This window comes from Megalobrama amblycephala, linkage group LG8 (assembly GCF_018812025.1).
Source record: "Megalobrama amblycephala isolate DHTTF-2021 linkage group LG8, ASM1881202v1, whole genome shotgun sequence".
In the NCBI taxonomy this organism is placed as follows: Eukaryota; Metazoa; Chordata; class Actinopteri; order Cypriniformes; family Xenocyprididae; genus Megalobrama; species Megalobrama amblycephala.
Genome location: NC_063051.1, coordinates 30,433,765 through 30,452,352, shown reverse-complemented (window position 1 = coordinate 30,452,352; position 18,588 = coordinate 30,433,765). Strand labels below are relative to the sequence as shown.

General features: G+C 39.0%; 1 protein-coding gene across 1 annotated transcript in view; it reads right to left on the bottom strand.

Annotated features, from left to right (window-relative positions):
• agap1 (ArfGAP with GTPase domain, ankyrin repeat and PH domain 1) overlaps window positions 1-18,588 on the bottom strand; it is a 165,439-nt gene that overhangs the window by 11,217 nt on the left and 135,634 nt on the right. Inside the window, 4 exon segments of the mRNA XM_048200479.1 lie at window positions 14,701-14,831; window positions 14,833-14,924; window positions 15,138-15,228; window positions 16,659-16,813. Of these exon segments, the coding sequence (XP_048056436.1) occupies window positions 14,701-14,831; window positions 14,833-14,924; window positions 15,138-15,228; window positions 16,659-16,813 (469 nt within the window).

The window sequence follows — 18,588 nt, the reverse complement described above, 5'->3', positions numbered from 1 at the left end:
TATTAACTGTGTGTGTTTTGAGAGGGGGTCTAGCAGCACGGAATGTTCCGGGAGCTGATGGTCAGCCCAGGGTGAGTGAGAGGGCTGGCACAGGGGCCACGGACCACAGACCCCGCACAAAGCATCCTGGGAGCCATGGAGGAGGGACATAGAGGAGGGGAAAAGAGAGAGGAAGAGGCTCGGCAGGATCTCCCCACTGCCCCTCTGCCTCTCTGTGTCTAGAGGAAATGTGGAGCACTTCACTGCCCTCCGAAACGCATGCCTTCCCCAGTTAGCAGCGTTGCTAAGGGCCAAGCCCGGCTGGCTAATGGAAAAAAGTCTAAACTTTTTGCAGTTAACCTCTTAAAGGGTCATTTTACTACAACATTGTGTTCAAAAAACAATATGAAAACAAATGTAGCTTTAGTGGGACTGTTTTGGGTTAACAAATAAGTTGTGATTTTAATTAATGCTTAATCTATAAACCTTGAGGAAGACAATAGCATTTATCGCTTGACTTTAGGTCTTTCTAAACATGTACAAACACACTTACACACACATTAATGGGTGTGACATGGCTGCAAAGACAACAAAACCAGGATTCAGGAGTCATGGTGACAAGTGTAAGGGGAGAGGATGGGCGTTGTGCTTGAACACACACACACACACACACACACACACACACACACACACACACACACACACACACACACACACACTCATATGTAAGTACAAAAATAACTACCTTGTCTTTGCTTGTCATGAAATCACATTTGAAGTCATGCAACAATATGATGACAAGATAATCATGTACAAATGTGAAAATAAAAGAGCAAATGATGCCCAGGGGTCAGACCGGGAGTCGCTTGCCACCTGGTGTCAGCAGGAAAGGGTAATCAGGGCACGCACACGCACGTACACATGCACGCACAATCATTATTACCTCATTTGAATCTTGGGGAATTTGGCCTTACATTAATTCAGTCTAACTGAATTAATTAGCAATTCTGTTCCATGACCGTGTATCATTGTGTGTGTGTGTGTGTGTGTGTGTTTGTGTTTAGACCTACAGGGAAGGAAATGCAGACTGCAGGTTTCAGCAGGACTTTAATTAAAAATTACTTGCAATTCAAGTTAGATCCAAAATGGCTGCCTTCAATGAGTCAATACGTCTGAACATAATGTACAGTTCCCTCAATCAGGCTCTTTGAGAACATGTGTGCAGAAACTGACCATTACAACTATAGTTTCTAGGTCAGTGACAAATAAGATTATCTAAGATAAAGACACTATTTAAAAAATCCAGTTTAAAATGCATGTACAAAGTTCTACTCTTTGTATTCATATTTGTTTCATATGGTTTTGAAAAACTAAATTCGAAATAGAAATGACTCTAAATATGTTGTGGTATAACCATTAAACCAAATGTAATAACTTATTTTTCTTACATCTTGAATACCTTCAGTGTAAGTGTGCATTTCTTAATATTTAAGTTATATATATATATATATATATATATATATATTTAAAAAATTAACAAGAATTATTAATTCATAAGTATCTTTAGGTTTTCTGGGGGTAGTTATGGAAGCTTGTTTATACCACTAAATTGCGACTTTTTAATCACACAATTCTTATTTTTACATCTCACAATTCAGACTTCTTTTCAGATTTGTGAGATATAAACTCACAATTGTGAGAAAAAATTCACAATTGCAAATTATAATATCAGAATTGCGAGTTATAAAGTCAGAATCGTGAGGTATAAACTCACAGTTGCAAGAAAAAATTCAGAATTGCAAGTTATAATGTCAGAATTGCGAGATATAAACCCAATTGCGAAAAATAAAGTTAGAATTGTGCATTATAAACTCACGATTGTGAGATATTAACTCACAATTCTGACTTTTTTTCTAAGAATTGCGAGATATGAACAATTCTGAGAAAAAAGTCAAAATTGCGAGATAAAAAGTCGCGATTATACCTTTTTTATTTTTTATTCAGAGGTGGAAACAAGCTTCCATAGGTAGTACCATATGACATTTTACAAAAAACTAACACTGACTAACACATCTAATATTTAAACATACTTACTGAGCATGAATCATGAGGGGGCTCTTCTGTAACAATGTCCTGTTTTCTTCTTGCTATTGGTCACGTCACATGACTTCGATTGGGACTTTACGCCCAACAAAATATCAAAATGAATTTTAAATACGGAAATTAAGATGTGAGATGTATTCAAGCCATTGTATGTATGAACTGAATGTTTAATGCATTTTTTGAATAAATAACTATATTCATTGACTATGATACAGTAAAATCATAAAACAATATGGCATCTCCTTCAAAAAGTGTAAGAATCTTTGTTATTTTAATTGCTTTTTAAAAATGGTTTAATAACAGTAACAATACCTGTAGTAACTGTTATAGAGATACGGTGTTCATGGCAAACATATGTTAGTGTGACAGCTTCATTAGTGCATTGCATTGCTGTTTTGGAAGGTTCACCTGAGAGGAAGGTGTGAAGTGAGACAGTAGAGCCTCATCGCCATTGGAATGCAACAGGCCGGGTCACGGAGGAATTATCCGGAGTCTACATCAATCCTTTGTCAAGACGGTTTCCTGTTTGTGAGTGTGTATGTGCTTTGTGTTCTCCCTGGACGATCACTTTGTGGGCTTGTGTTTACCCACTTGCCAGCACTTCCTGTCCAGCTCAAAGCCAGCGGCTGTTTACCCAACACTGACAGGCGTCCGCTAATGCAGCCGCCCGTGACAGGACAGCCCTCCAGCTGCCACAGCCCCCAGAGATCCCCTACCCTAAACACACATCTCTGAACTTCTGCGAGAGTTCAGAGAGACCGCATATCAGATGCTATCTACCTCGTGTAAGTGAGATCACCAATTTCAGGTTGGGCCGAGTAAAAGAAAAGAGAGAGAAATTCATAGAGAAGGGATCGACATTGATGCTCTTTTCTTTCAGGCTAATTATACCACTAATTCAGCTCATTAGTGACCTACTGACTCACAGGTAATGAACTCTGACAGGCTAAATCTGTCAAACAGACAGCGGTGCACATTTACCTGCGCATGTGCAGAAGCAGACGCACACAAGCTCATTCATCAGTGCTTTAACCCTTACCTACAGAGGTGTGCACACATATCTCAAGCACTTCTACATGTCTCAAATAAGCCTCCAGTGAACAATTACCAATCAGATTTTGTTAAGCGGTGGGGTTTTCATCGGCTTCCGTTTGCTATTGGCCAATACTCGCTTTGGGAACTTTGATCGGCGGTCTCTATAAAGGCCGATCTTATAAACTGATCTCATGCTGACAACGCGTGAAGACGCGCGCCTGCCTGTCCAGCGTGGGTAAAATTATTATAATGCTGAAGGTGAGGTACAATTCATATTTCTTTATTAAATAACTTACAAAGTAATTTGAAAACTTTTTGTGAGACCCAATTTCACAAACGGCGTGAATGAATCATAACTCTCTATCTTTCCCTCTGAAAATGCACAAATGACTTCATATCACATCGTGTCTGCACTATAAGAGCTGCAGAGTCGACACAGGAATTGTCACTTGCACAACCGAGGCATTGTCACTAAAGTTTATAATTTGCATTTCTTCTAAAGTCTTGCCAGTTTTTAAAACACTCAGCACTCACATAAGGCCGCCTCACAAACCAATTTGCGCTTAAATGGTCAAACACACACAAATTACCGTCTTGATGAGTATGCATGTAAATACAGCTGGTTTTGTTGTGTAACTGCATGTGTAACAGGATATTGTATCTGTGCATTCGGTCTTAAAGTGACAGCAGCCTAATAATCCTGAATTTCTTCTGACTTTTGTTGTTTGATTAACATTACTGACATTCACTGCTCTTGAATGACTAACTTTTTTAACCTTAATTGTAAGGATTAATCTGTATTTAATTTATTCAGGGAAGACTATCCAGTATTATTTTACATTTGAGTCCTTACTAAAGGGTTAATTCACACGAAAATGAAATTTCTGTCAATAATTACTCACCCTCATGTCATGCAAACCCCTAAGACCTTCATTCATCTTCACAACACAAATTAAGATATTTTTGATGAAATCCGAGGTTTTTTTATCCTCCATTGAAAGCAAGGAAATTACCAGGAGCCGGCCAATAATGAGCCACGTTGGGACGTAAACACGGACGCGTTGCACTGCACCAATTGCGTAACAGACTGAGAGGGAAGAGGAAAATTGTTGAAAAAATTCATTATTTTTGTTTTGTTTTGGCGAAAAAAATTATTCTTGTCGCTTCATAACATTAAGGTTGAACCACTGCAGTCACGTTGACTGTTTTAACCATGTTTTTACTACTTCTCTGGACCTTGAATGATCGCAATTTTGTTGGTTTCAATGGAGGATTAAAAAACCTCCCTCATTTTAATCAAAAATATCTTAATTTGTGTTCTGAAGATGAACGAACGTCTTAAAGGTGTGGAAAGACATGAGGGTGAGTAATTAATGACAGAAATTTCATTTTTGTGTGAACTAACCCTTTAAATATCTTTAACTTAAAACTTATTCCCCCCATTTTCAAAAATGAAATTCAGGCCCTGAATGAATGTCTGTAAAAATCCTGATTGGAGCATCCCTATAAATAATTCTACATGATAAAAAAAAGACTTCAAATAGATCGGTATCCTGATCATATCGGCAGATACTGCTTCCTGTGATCAACAATCGGCGATCGGCTCCAAAAATCCTGATCGGAGCACCCTTAATACATACATATGTCATTGTGTTACTGCATGGTGATGCCCAACATGATGAAAATGTTCTAAAACATCAATGACAAAGCATTCATGACGTGAATAAGGCCACAAAGGGACAATTTTATTCTGAGATCTCCTCTGTCCCCCCCACCCCCTTCTCTAACAAGGAAAAAACAAGGGCCTGAAATCAATTATCCTCTCTAGCCTAGTCGTTAGCTGCCCTTGGATAGACACAGATAATTAAGCTCAGCGCTTCTTTTAATATTACGGGCACTTAGCGATTCTGATTCTGACTGAGCTCTGGACTGCGCCACACTCAAATCAGTCCCACTGGAGGCAATGGGCCACACTCATATGAGGTTCCATTAACTGGATCAGAACGCTTCAGTGGCAGCATGCAAATGGGGGCCAAAGGGCAAAGAGAGACAAAAAAGAAGAAAAAAGTGTATGTGTGTGAGAGAGGGAGACAGAAAAGAAATGTGCTAAGCATCCGTAAAACCACACAGGGCTTGATATTTGAGTATCTCTATCTGCTATGCTCCCATGTATGATGGGAAACAGGATGTGAGGCAGGCGGGACTCGAACCCACATTCTAACCTGCACAAGAACAAAGACTTTGAGAAGCTGACATTCTTGTCTGGCTGTCACATTAACAGATTTAACAGTTAAAAAAGTAGTATTTAAACAAGAAATAATGAAACTTGACATTTATACATAGTAGTGCTGTCAAAATTAGCACGATTCATTATTTTCAGTTTAACGCGTTAAAAATATTTAATGCAACATCCGTTTTTCCTATTTAAATTTGGCTAGTATTACATTATGATCACGCTCTTATTCACGTAAAACCATTCAAGTGCCACAAGACAAACAAGAACGTGCTGTCAGTGAATGTTGTGTCATGTGACAGAAAGAAGCGCGCCAGTATCGAGTTATCTTTTGCGCTTGAACAAACAATTACACACAGAATTATGCCAAAATGCCCGTTTTGTGGAGTATCCTCATAAGAACAGTCTTAAATGAGTTCAATAATGTCTTAAATGAACTTGAAGAGTTGTGAGAAAATGAGATTCACGTCATGTTCGGCAGCGACAGCTCTTAAAGTGACAGCAGCCTAATAAACCAGTTGCTGTGATGTCTGTCATTAATGTTCATCAAAGAACAAAGAAAACAGAGAAAATTGTAGCTTTAATAAGGATTAATCTACGTTTCATTTATAATTTATGCAGTGAAGACTGTAAAGTGTTTCAATTTCTGTATATTTCCACCTGGTAGACCGGTAAATATGACATTTATTATAATGGGTTTATGTGAAGATTGTTTTAAGTTCACTTAAATTAAAAGTAACTGTTGAAATTGATAACTTTCAGTTATACTGTAATGTTGAATGTGCATAATGTTTTTTTTTTTTTTTTTTTTTTTTAAATAATTTTCATAGATTCATCAGTATCAGTGAAACTGGCCTTCATTCATAAAAATATGCAATTAAACAAATATTTAAAATATACTGTCTTTAAGTTGTTTCTACATTAATTTGGAGAGTAACTGTGAAATTATTACAATATAAAAATATTAAAAACTCCAATGTTTTTAAATCACAATTAATTACATAAAAAGTGTGCGATTAATTAGTTAATTTGTTAAATCGATTGACAGCACTAATATATAGTTTTTACTGACCTGAATAAAAAATACCCATGAACGAGAGAAAAAAAAACCAAAACACAAATACACATTATTTATTCTCTATTAAATTGGACAAAAAGGTAGACAATGTGATGATTCAGGCATTAAATGCCCTCTTGCTTCATATTATCAGTCCTCCTCATAATGCGCCGTGCTCTGATTGGCTCTTGTCAGCCAGTTTAATGTCAATAGTAAATTGGAAGGCTTGTTAACCTAGTTGGGACATGATTACGGGCAATGGTAGGCAGTCATGTAAAAAATAATGTCTATTAGCCTAATCTAATCAAGAAGTCCTTTTACAGATGAATTAGAAAGGGGCAGCCAATTATTTGAAACATTTGCACAGCGCTTTCTGTCAGTGAAAGAGAAAAAGAGAGGAGAAAGACAGCGACAGAGCTGTTTAACATTCAGGCCATGAGTTGGGCTCATATCACCGGTCTTCACACAGAGAAGAGGTCAGAGGCTGACCGACGCAGGATCAGCTAGTTAATGCCGAAGAAATTGACCTCCTTGAATGCCTGACGGCACTGACAGGAAAACGCTGGGAGAACAGAGAAAAAGTACATGACAGAAACAAGGTGTATGGCAGATGCTGAAATTTAAAATGTGATTCTTCTTTCCTTTTCCACAAAGAGAAAGTTCAACGAGTAACATTATGCGAGTAACTCACGGGGCATTAATAGTACGACAATCTCCGTCTACGTCTCGATCGGAGGAAGAATGAAGCCCAGCAGGTCTCCCCAAATCACCCCCCTCATCTGTCCCCAGGGCCCAATCTGATCTCAGCTTTGGGGACGCACACCTGCACCCCAGCCCAGATTAAGAGCCAGGTCTAATTTGAAATCTGTTAGCGCTGCCCTTTCAGAGACCGATATCTGGCCATAAAGAGGCTCTTTTTTAGCCACTTACTGCTGAATTATTATAGGCCAGACATTGCTCATGATGACGCATGTGGCTACGGGAGTCAGGCGGTTTGTGGAGCTCAATAGCTCAGCTGTCTGATGGAAGTAAGACCCTCTAGAACAGACTACACTCACAGAGAACACAAAGTCTTCACTCGGAGTACACTATAAAAAATGCTGGATTAAAAAAAACAATCCAAGTTGGGTTGAAAATGGACAAGCCCAGCAAGTGGGTCGTTTTAACCCAGCGGTTGGGTTAAATGTTTGCCAAATGTGCTGGGTAGTTTTATTTAAATGACTATTGTTTAAAAATTATGGTATTGCTTGATCAAATTTACTGTTAAACGGCACGTGAACCAATCATCTCTTCCTACTAGTAATAAACATGAATTAACATTAGAAGGTATGTTGTTTCAACCGAAGAATGACATTATTACACACCATTTTTTAAGTTCAAGTTCACCAATGTTAATTTATTAACCCTCTGGAGTCTGAGGCTGATTTGGGGCCTGGAGTAGTTTTGACATGCCCTGACATTTGTGCTTTTTTCAGTTGTTCATAAACATATAAATGACAAAAGTGTCATTACACTGTATTCAGCACAAACTAGGCTACCATAATATGTGAGGAACATGTATGCACATGATTGTATTTTTGAAGGAATAACGTTTATGCGTGGTTATTGAAAAAGCAAAAAACTTAAGTCACTGAAATAAGGCCAAAAAAAAATAATATTAAATCTGCGTTCACAAGACTTCTGGGTATTGGAGATTATAGACTAGAGTTTTTGATTCAAAATTATGTAAAAATTATCCTTCCTACTCCTTCATATAAAACAATATATTGATTTAGTTTTTGTAAGACACTTTTTGTCAGGAAACAGTATGCGTGGAGGCGTGAACCATCATGAATAATGGGTGATTCTCACCTGAGAAGACAAAAGAATCGCATAAAGAGCTCTAATGACCTGCATAAATGAGCTCTTTCAGACAGGTAAGCTGTGAAAAAAACCCTGTGATCTCTGATGTCTCAAAGCTCATCATGGTGTAAATCAAACATACAGAAAAAACAGCAATACTGTGAAATATTATTACAATTTAAAATAATGGTATTCTATTATATACTTTAAAATATAATGTATTTCTGTGATGCAAAGTGACTGAACAATTATGTTACCTCTATGGCATTTCATATAGACTTTTAGCTTAAAAGCATGCACATTTGGAGAAATATTGATGGATTCTCATATGTTTATGTCAGTTTTCTATACAGAGGAGTATAGACCGACCCTGTCTGTCCCGTCTGGTTCATTTGTTGGAAAAAAGGGGTGATCCAGTGTCACGATTGGTCAGATCACCTGTCAATCAAACTCCCAGCGGAGGGTGAATTGCACCTTAACACATTGGTTAACAACACAAGTTTTAAAATGTAAAAAAGACGACGATGTTGGAGAGTGTAACAATCTGTCACACAATATCAGAGAAGACAAAAGCGAGAAACTTGACCCATACCTGAAAAAAGTTCACTCACCAGAACTGTTTTTTTTGGGATTTCGTAAAACAGATCTGCAAATTAACACCCACCTCTAATGTGTAACAGGATATTGTATCTGTGCATTCGGTCTTAAAGTGACAGCAGCCTAATAATCCTGCTGCTGTCTCTGAATTTCTTCTGTCTTTTGTTGTTTGATTAACATTACTGACACTCACAAATCTTGCAGATTTCGCCATGGTAGAGAGAGTTAGCTAGTTAGCAAACCCTGAAATGGGAAATGTTACATTAAGGTCTTAGTTGTGTTGTTAAAGCTCAGTTATTATGGCGTTACACTTTATCTTTGCGTTTTTATTTTCCACTCTGGTCCCTCAACAAAACCACAGGAATTTTCCATTGGCTTTTGGATTATTGCAGAAAATAAGCACTGTGACCAACAAAAGTTCTTACACCTTTTTTTCATTATGATAATCTTCACAAATGAACAACTTTTGAAACACTTCAATGTCACCATCATTAAGCTTTAGAGTTTCTGTCGTAGAATAAAATGTGAACAAAATACCTTGAGCTTGTGTAACCACAGACCTTATTTCAGGCATTTAATCAAAAACCCATTCAAAAAACCCACTGGCTTCAGGACAATGGAACTAGAAGTGCTAAAATAATGGCCTGCAAAAAAAGAGTCATCCTTGCCGCATTCCACTATTATTTTGGATGCAATAATCATGATATTGTGTTTTCTGCCATTGATTACACTCAGATAACATGGGAAAACAAGTATATCACTAACATGCACTTGGAACAAAGGGGTGTGTGAAACACACACAATGCATGTATTTCACACTTTAAGATATTCACGCTTGGTGACAGGCTGCGAAACGTTAGTGTGTTGCTGAGGGTTGGCAGTGTGAGATGCCAGCGAGCGCCACCCTCCCAATAAGTCACCACGAGGCGCAATTAGCAGAGCTGTCACTCCTACCCTGCCTGGGCCGCTAATACAGACCGGCACCGAGTGTGTGCGGCAGGGGAGAGGGGGCTCTGGTGTCCATGGCAGCACCACACTAATTAAAAAAATGAGACTGCAACATGGCCTAGCTGCCACCAAAGAGCACTCATGCCAAAACCTATCGCCTACGAGAGTGTGCGTGAATGTGTGTGTGTGTGTGCTCAAACAGTCCCAAAAATAAGCCCATAGCGGTGTCTTTGAGCGACCTCATAGAGTTTTAAAGGCAGTGAAGGTGTGAATTTATCTCAGGCAGTAAAAGGTTAATGGGTATATTTAGAGGTTCTCTCGGGCTCTATCATACATAACGGCCAAGCAGCCCATGAGGCAACAGGAAGTAACTTTGCCTTTGCTTCAAAGCAAACAGTTCAATACAGAGAATGTATTTTAAGGCTTAATTATCATTCTGATGTTTATTTGCAGATTTTTTATTTTATTTTTATTGAAGAACAATTTATGTCGGTGCTGATATGTCTAGTTCTGAAAAGCATATTTTTTTTAATGGAATGGCAGAAAATAGCCCTATTAACTGACAGTTATCACTGATTTAAGTGTCCTGAAATATCAGCTATTTCTCTGTTACAGTCCTAGGATCAATACACCGCAAAAAAGGGATTTTTAAACAGATTTTTTTTTTACTCTAAATCCAATAACCGATAAATGGACAACATTAAAATTTGTGTAAATGAATTAAAACTAAAAGACTAAAAAGTAAAATCAATTGTTGTAAATGTCACAAATAATTTTATGCAAGAGGGTCAATCTATCTCAAGTGGTCCAATGGAGGTTGCCTGATCATTTTTCCTATACTGTAATAAATGTTGGGTTAAAAATAACCCAAGTTGGGTTGAAAATGGACAAACACAGCGATTGGGTTGTTTTAACCCAGCAGTTGGGTTAAATGTTTGCCCAACCTGCTGGGTAGTTTTATTTAACTCAACTGTTGTTTCAAAATGACTGTATTTCTTGCTTAAAAGGAACCCAAAATATGTTGGGTTTGTTTAATAAATGGACATTTATTAATAAGTTTAATGATTAATAATTAAAAAATAAACATTTATTAAATTGCTTATTAATAAATGTTCACCTTTTTCTCTAGTAATTATGTGTCTGATTTTTAATTTGCAACCTACTTTAGGTTCATTTAAGCCAGACATATAGTCATTTTTAAACAATAGTTGGGTTAAATAAAACTGGCCAGCATGTTGGGCAAACATTTAACCCAATCGCTGGGTTTGTCCATTTTCAACCCAACTTGGGTTGTTTTTAACGCAGCATTTTTTAGAGTGTAATTTCCTCAAGACAGCCGCTGTGGTTAAACAGCGCTTAAAATACAACTGTATCCTTGTAGGATGGGGTTTTGGAAAGAGGGGGCATGTCCAAATCAGTAAGTGTAGTTTTAGAACAACTAACATACAGCACCTTCAATTCAACTCTTGACATTCTCTTAAAAGATGATTAACAGTGAGGGCTGGGAGAAGAGGCAGAGGCTAAATGCTAAACAAAACCATACAGACACAGCTGGGTCAAGAAGAAAAAAGGGCAAGAGAGAGATGCTGAAAGCGGCAAACTACTTCTCTTGTCGGATCCAGGTGGGCTGTCTGGGAGTGATCACTCCAAAACATAATTCCAGCCTGCAGATCGAGGAATGATCCATGTGGAGAAAGAGGTGTGGAAGACAACGTGTCTCTTCCCCCTTACCTCCAGCTCACACCCCCCAAACAGGCCCCTAATTGAAAGACGAGAGTAGCCCAGACCTTGACAGGCGGGAGGTCAGTCTAATTGCTGCTGGCCATATTTAACATTAAGATAATCAGCCCATTAATTACCCTTTGGATCATTAAATCAGTCGCTTGCAAAATGAAATTTCGAGCTCTATTACTCACTTGAGAGACCACGAGGGAGGGTTTTCATTTATCAGCCACCAATCCTGGATGCAGAGCGCACACACCAATGCCCGAGCCGTTCACCAGGACACACGCTTGCTGAGTATCAGCTTTTAGTGACAACAAGACAGCGCTTCAAACAGACCCAAGGCTGAGACATGCTAATCGAGAAAGCCATGAAATTCACACAAATCAAATGCAAATCACGTCAACAAAACGGCATTTTCCAAGTAAAGACAGTATACATTAAATTACATTCTGTTTTCAGATTTGACACACTCGCTACAGTCAAATGTGCTTTATCCAATCAGATTGAAGTCATTGGATGGTTACAAGCTAAATCAATTCAAACGCCCAATGAAGGATGGGAAGGCAGCAAATTACACGCAACAGAGCACTGACAAAATCACATGCGCACACAATAACGGGGTGACTAAGTAGTCTTTAAAACGTGAGTCGAATTCTACACGATTCTCAGTGATTTTACATTTATTTATGCGGTTTTTATTACTTTTATTGGGTTTCTCAACTAGGCTTCATGAACCCCTAGAGTTCCTTGAGGGAACTGCAGGAAGTTTGTAAGATTCTGATAGAAATGCATAAATTATATAAATTAATATAAATAAATTATAATAAATAACATACTTTTTTAAAATATATTTTTATATTATATATATATATATATATATATATATATATATATATATATATATATATATATATATATATATATAAAGAATTATAATTTTCATAATAATAATAATATATATATATTTTTTTAAATAAATGTTTTCTAATACATTTCAAAATGTAATTTATTCCTGTGATCAAAGCTGAATTTTCAGCAGCCATTACTTCAGTCTTTTGTGCCACACGATCCTTGAGAAATTATAATAATATGCTGATTTGGTGCTCAAGATACATTTATTATTATGATCAATGTAATTTTAAAATAATTTTCTAGAGAAATATTTGTTTTTTTGTTACAATGTACTTATTGTGTTCATGTTGCATTGCAAAACACTTGTGCTGCTACTGAGGTGGATACGGGTAAGGTTGGAGACAGGTTTAGTGGTATGGGTAGGGTCAACGGTGTAATTATAGCTGTAATTACATGCAGGTAATTATAATAACACAAGTACAATGTAAAAACATGTATGTACATAAGTGCATTGTATCAAATGATTCATTTAAATGTTAGTACATGGTAAAGACACTTAATATAAAGTGGGACATCACAATTAATTGCACACTTATTATAGTGAAATTAAGAATACAGCATTTATCTTGTTTAACACTTTCATTTTGTCATCATTTACTTTATCCAGCAAAGTAAACCATCAGATTGAAGGGTGATTCTCACAAAACTATTTTCTGCAAGCAAATGTAGGTGTCTTTCCAAAAAAGGACACTTGGAGACACCAAATAACCTAATGATAAAAGGAGGAGTCCATATAATTGAGAAATGTATGCACACCAAAAGCAGCCAAGACAAAAATAAAATAGATAACTCACAGTGTACAGTATGTGTACAGTGCAACAGCAGAGAGCTTGTTTACATTTTAGACAAGTCAAGTTGCGATACCGAACAGGACCACATGGAGATGCCAAAAACCACCTTGACCTGACTGCATATACTACAGTACACGGATCCATTCTGAATTACTAAACAGCAACAAACACAACAAATCAAAACATTATTCTGAATGTGTGTGAAAACAACATGAATGTACTGAAATATCCTGTGCATAAATACAAAGTGCGATCAGTGCGTCGAGAGCGCACATACACGACATCAATATAATCAACATAAATCACGCGTTCTTACTGTACAACTCCTGACTCACCGCAATCCTCTTTACCTTGATTGCAATCCTCATCTATCCAAACTTTACTAGCGAGACGCTGGTTTGCTTTATCATCTGGCCATACAGTGGTGGGAAGTTTTGATGTTTCGTATAGTCTATTTCACACAGCGAGATGCGTGAGGGCTCACGCTCTTCAGAAACAATCACAGAATATCACAGAGCTTGTGTTTCAAAGCGAAACTCACTGGGATGAATAATTCACTGAATTTCCGCCTACCAGAATTAAAGGTGCTTGTAGATGCTCAGTGTGATAAAATCCCGATTTCTAAGCTCTTCTAACGGCGTAATGTAAATAATGTTAATGATGCAATTTCATGTGCTTCAGTGATTTATTTGCGTTATTTGCGATTAATTGCGATCAACATTATTTAGGGGACTTTTTCAAGTAAATAATTGGAATACTGTAGGAATACCGTATATTCCTAATATTGTTGATGTACATAAAATGCATGTTTTTACTTCAGATATATCTTGTCTGCTTAGCCTACAAATGTATTACACATCAACTAATGCGATGCCACTAAGCAAAAGCCAGGTCCAGTCAAAAACATGAGGGAATCGTGCTGAATTACACTCCGTCTATTTCAGCAGGAGTATTGAGGGTAAGTAGAGAGATGACTGTGTCCAGTGACTGAGGTTAATTGAGATAATATTGACCCTCTCTGTAATCTCCTCTTCCCACTCAGGGGGCCACATGCCTTCAACATACATAAATAAACAGCTACATGAGGAACTATAATCGCATTAGCACATCGACAACGGACGGCAGAAAATGGCGGATCCATATCGAAAGATTTTCAGAGAGGAGGGGAGTAATTAAAAGGTGCTTCAGGTGACTAATGAGGCCGGCGTGGAATGGGAAGTCGATATTTTGGCGGCCAGCAGTCAGCACTAATTTGTTATGATGGCTGGTGGGACTAAAGCCTCTCTGCCAATAATTACGCTGCTAAAGATGGAAGAGCAAGGAAAAGGAAAAATCTGATTTTAGGTTTTTCCACAGAACTCCACACACATATGCTACAAGGGAGACTGAGATGGATGACAAATATCAGCTAAGAACATGATGCGTATGTAAGCTCAAACAGATATTTGTTTGACAGGGGAAATAATGTAATTGTGTACCTGCTGGCATCAGGAGCAGGCTTTAGGCGTCCTTGAGCATTGGCCTCCCACACACTATTAGCCAGCTCATTGCCGATGGCAGACATGACCTTGATGAGCTCCAGAGGCCACTCGTCCAGGTCCAAAGAGCGTAACACGGGACAGGTGAGTACCCAGGTTCCGATGAATGCCTGAACATTCGATACAGATCAAAGCCCCCAGGTTCAGACTGGCCCAGTCAGGGTCTGAAAAAGCCATATAAAGAGAGAGAAAAAATGAAACAGTCCATACGTTTATGTATAGAGCATAACCATGTATATATATGGCATATGTAACCCTATTTTGTCCTTATAGAAGGATCGTTTTGTGCATATTGCATCATTTAGTCAGACCAATATATAATGATCAGTACATAATATGAGAAGTGCACAAAGATCTCAAATTATAACAACACTCACTCTGAGCTTCACAATCCACACAGCGTGTGTTTCCTCTCATGTTCCTGACCGACTGCAGTGCGATGGCTTCTGATTGGCTGCTCAGACGAGACTGTGGGCACATAAGCAAGTTAAAGTTTGTTTCAAAGGTAATGACTCTCATGAAGCATATTATAAAGCATCATTAGACAATTCTGACTACACAGCAACATTGAAAACACCAAAATGAGATTCCAAAGCAGGGAAAGGAGGGGAGGTGAATAAAAAGAATAGAGGCACTCTGTAGAAGGTCCAGGGAAATGCAATTTGCCCTGGCCTGAGGCATAAACACAGAGTGGGTTGAGAGTTAAAATGTAGCTCTGAAACAGGCATGTAATACTGCAGGAGGGTAAAATTAGAATGAAAGTAATTACAATCTCAAAATGCATGCATGAATGTATGCATGGTATACATACTGTATAGCCATATCTATATATTCAGCCACGTAACAGGAAGGGAAGGTGGGGCATTTAATTATCTTATGTGCTTGATAAAACACCAGCTCTTTGATAAGAAAGGATGTCAGCCAATAACATTGACTACAATCATTTAAATCAGGGGTTTTCAAACTGAGGTCCAGAAGGTGTGCTGTGGTATCTGGCACCAAGATGTTAGTAGCAGATCCTTTAAGTCCTGGAAGTTGCGAGGTGAAGCCTCCATGGATCGGACTTGTTTGTTCAGCACATCCCACAGATGCTCGATTGGATTGAGATCTGGGAAATTTGGAGGCCAAGTCAACACCTCAAAGTCGTTGTTGTGCTCCTCAAACCATTCCTGAACCATTTTGGCCACAGCCACCAGGGAATACCGTTTCCATGAAAGGGTGTACATGGTCTGCAACAATGCTTAGGTAGGTGGTACATGTCAAAATAACATGGATGGCAGGACCCAACATTGCCCAAAGAATCACACTGCCTCCGCCGGCTTGCCTTCTTCCCATAGTGCATCCTGGTGCCATGTGTTCCCCAGGTAAGCGACGCACACGCACCCGGCCGTCCACGTGATGTAAAAGAAAACGTGATTCATCAGACCAGGACACCTTCTTCCATTGCTCCATGGTCCAGTTCTGATGCTCATGTGCCCAATGTTGGCTCTTTCGGCGGTGGACAGGGGTCAGCATGGGCACCCTGACTGGTTTGCAGCTATGCAGCCCCATATGCAACAAACTGAGATGCACTGTGTATTCTGACACCTTTCTATCAGAACCAGCATTAACTTCTTGAGCAATCTGAGCTACCGGAGCACATCTGTTGGGTCGGACCACATGGGCCAGCCTTCGCTCCCCACGTGCATCAATAAGCCTTGGCCGCCCATTATTCGCTTCTCCTGTCAGTGGTCATAATGTTATGCCTGATCGGTGTACTATACCACAAGATGGGGGTCCCTTGCAAGAGGAACATGATTTTTGCGTGACCTTGGCATGAAAAAGTCTGAAAACCCTTGGTCTAAATCACAGCAATATGTGATACACACTGTTTTAGTGCTTTGAATCTGTTTTTCTACCTTCTGTTTGCTGCTCTCGCAGGACTGCAAGCTCGCCAGGATCTGGCTCTCAATGGCCTGAACCCATGCGTCCCGCTCCTCATAGGACGTTGCCTCAAAATTCCAGGTCTGTCCCGTCAGAGAAACAATGATGAACTCAAAGTTGTCCTCTTGTTCTAGAACAGATGGGAGAAAACAGTCAGGATTGATTACTAATCAATAGCAGAGAAACAGTATGTTCACATTAAGTGATGCATGTCATTTGTGAATATTTTTGTCATTTTTTTGTTTGTTTTAAAGCAACTACTGCAGCTATGAACATTTTACACAAACACTTTGGTTATACGGTTATGGGATAAAAGTCACCAGGAAGGATTCTCGCCCCTGTGGAGCACCTGTTAGCTGCGGGACACACTCTACAACCCCTGACCTGGAGGTCTTGCCCCGCGACCCTGGTCAGGATATGCCACTAATTACAGACCAGACCAGACCAGCATCCCGATCTTTCCAACCGTGCTGCTGGCCCTGTCCACAACACTCCCTAGGCAAAGTGACATATGGATCTGCTATCCAGGGCCCTGGTTAGGTTAATGGGCCAATCACGAGACAATTAGGAAAATGTGTGTGTAAGTGAGTGAGTGAGAGAGAGAGAGATAGAGTGAGAGCCCCCTTTCAGGAGTTTATCTCAGTAGTTTGAGTCCAGAGAAACGGAGGGAGGTTATTTAGCGGCACTGAGGGTCAACATTTGGAAAGTGTTAGGAACAAAAGGCCATTGACTGGGTGATCAGAGGGGACAGCAATGGAAGGGGCACGCAGATGGCTTGAACAGAGAACCTGCATTGATGAGATGTGCTGGTGTGTCACAATCAAAGGGATCCCCCCCTGAAACATGATCTGAGCCAGTAAGAGATCACACATTTTACACATTCTGTTTATAATTTACTCTAGAGGGGGCAATTACATAATGAAGTAGTAATCAGGGAAGTAATACCCCACCACACACACACACGCACACTAAAAAGGCATCCCTAAGGCCAAAATGCCATATGAAGAGGAAAGACCCATGCTACCCATGCAGGCCAATGAGAACGGGAACAGGAAAAAAACCTGAAAACTCTCTTTTCTAGAATACATCCAACAATCTAATCCCCCACGGACGGCTGGTATGCCTAACTATTTTCAGCCTCAGATGGCATGCTCATGATGCTTTTTATACAAAAATGCCTAGAACTTTCTAAAAACAATATGGTTGACCCTCCTATGCTGTTGACGTTGTAAACACAGTGCAGCACTTCCGGGTTCTACATCAGAACAGCGTCAACAGCATAGGCCGAAAATCAGGCCAAACCGAAGTTCGTTTGGAGTTCATTTGGGAAATTCAAAACAGCTTGTGACCTCATTTCGAACAAAATCAGGCCGAAACGAAATTCGCTTTGAGTTGATTTCGGAAGTTCGAAACGGCTTGGAAAAGTTCGCTTCAGCTAGTAAAATAAATTCGTACTACCATTGGTCCGTGGCCATTACGCAAGGTTGGTGTGCATGGAGGCTCCGCCTTCTTTTACTTGGAAAATCTTTTCCAGTTCATTTCTCCTCTCGAGTCTGTAGAAGTCAGACGCCCGCGAGTGAAAACATGAACAGTGTTGTACGAAGTTGTACTTCTGATGAAATGAGAGACTGACACTGTTTCGTGTTTAATACAGTAAAGCTGCTTGATTTTAAGCAATCTATTTTATAAAGTGTTATAATATAAACACAATGTGACTTTACTGGAGTGCCGAATTACAGAGCTCTTGCAAACAAACATATCCTTGTTGCCATGATCAGTTGCTTTTCTTATGCTTTATTAAAAACAGTCCGGTAACACTTTATTTTAGGGTCTTTATTAGCATGCATATTACTAGAATTTTGGCTGTTTATTAGTAATTATTAAGCACATATTAATGCCTTATTC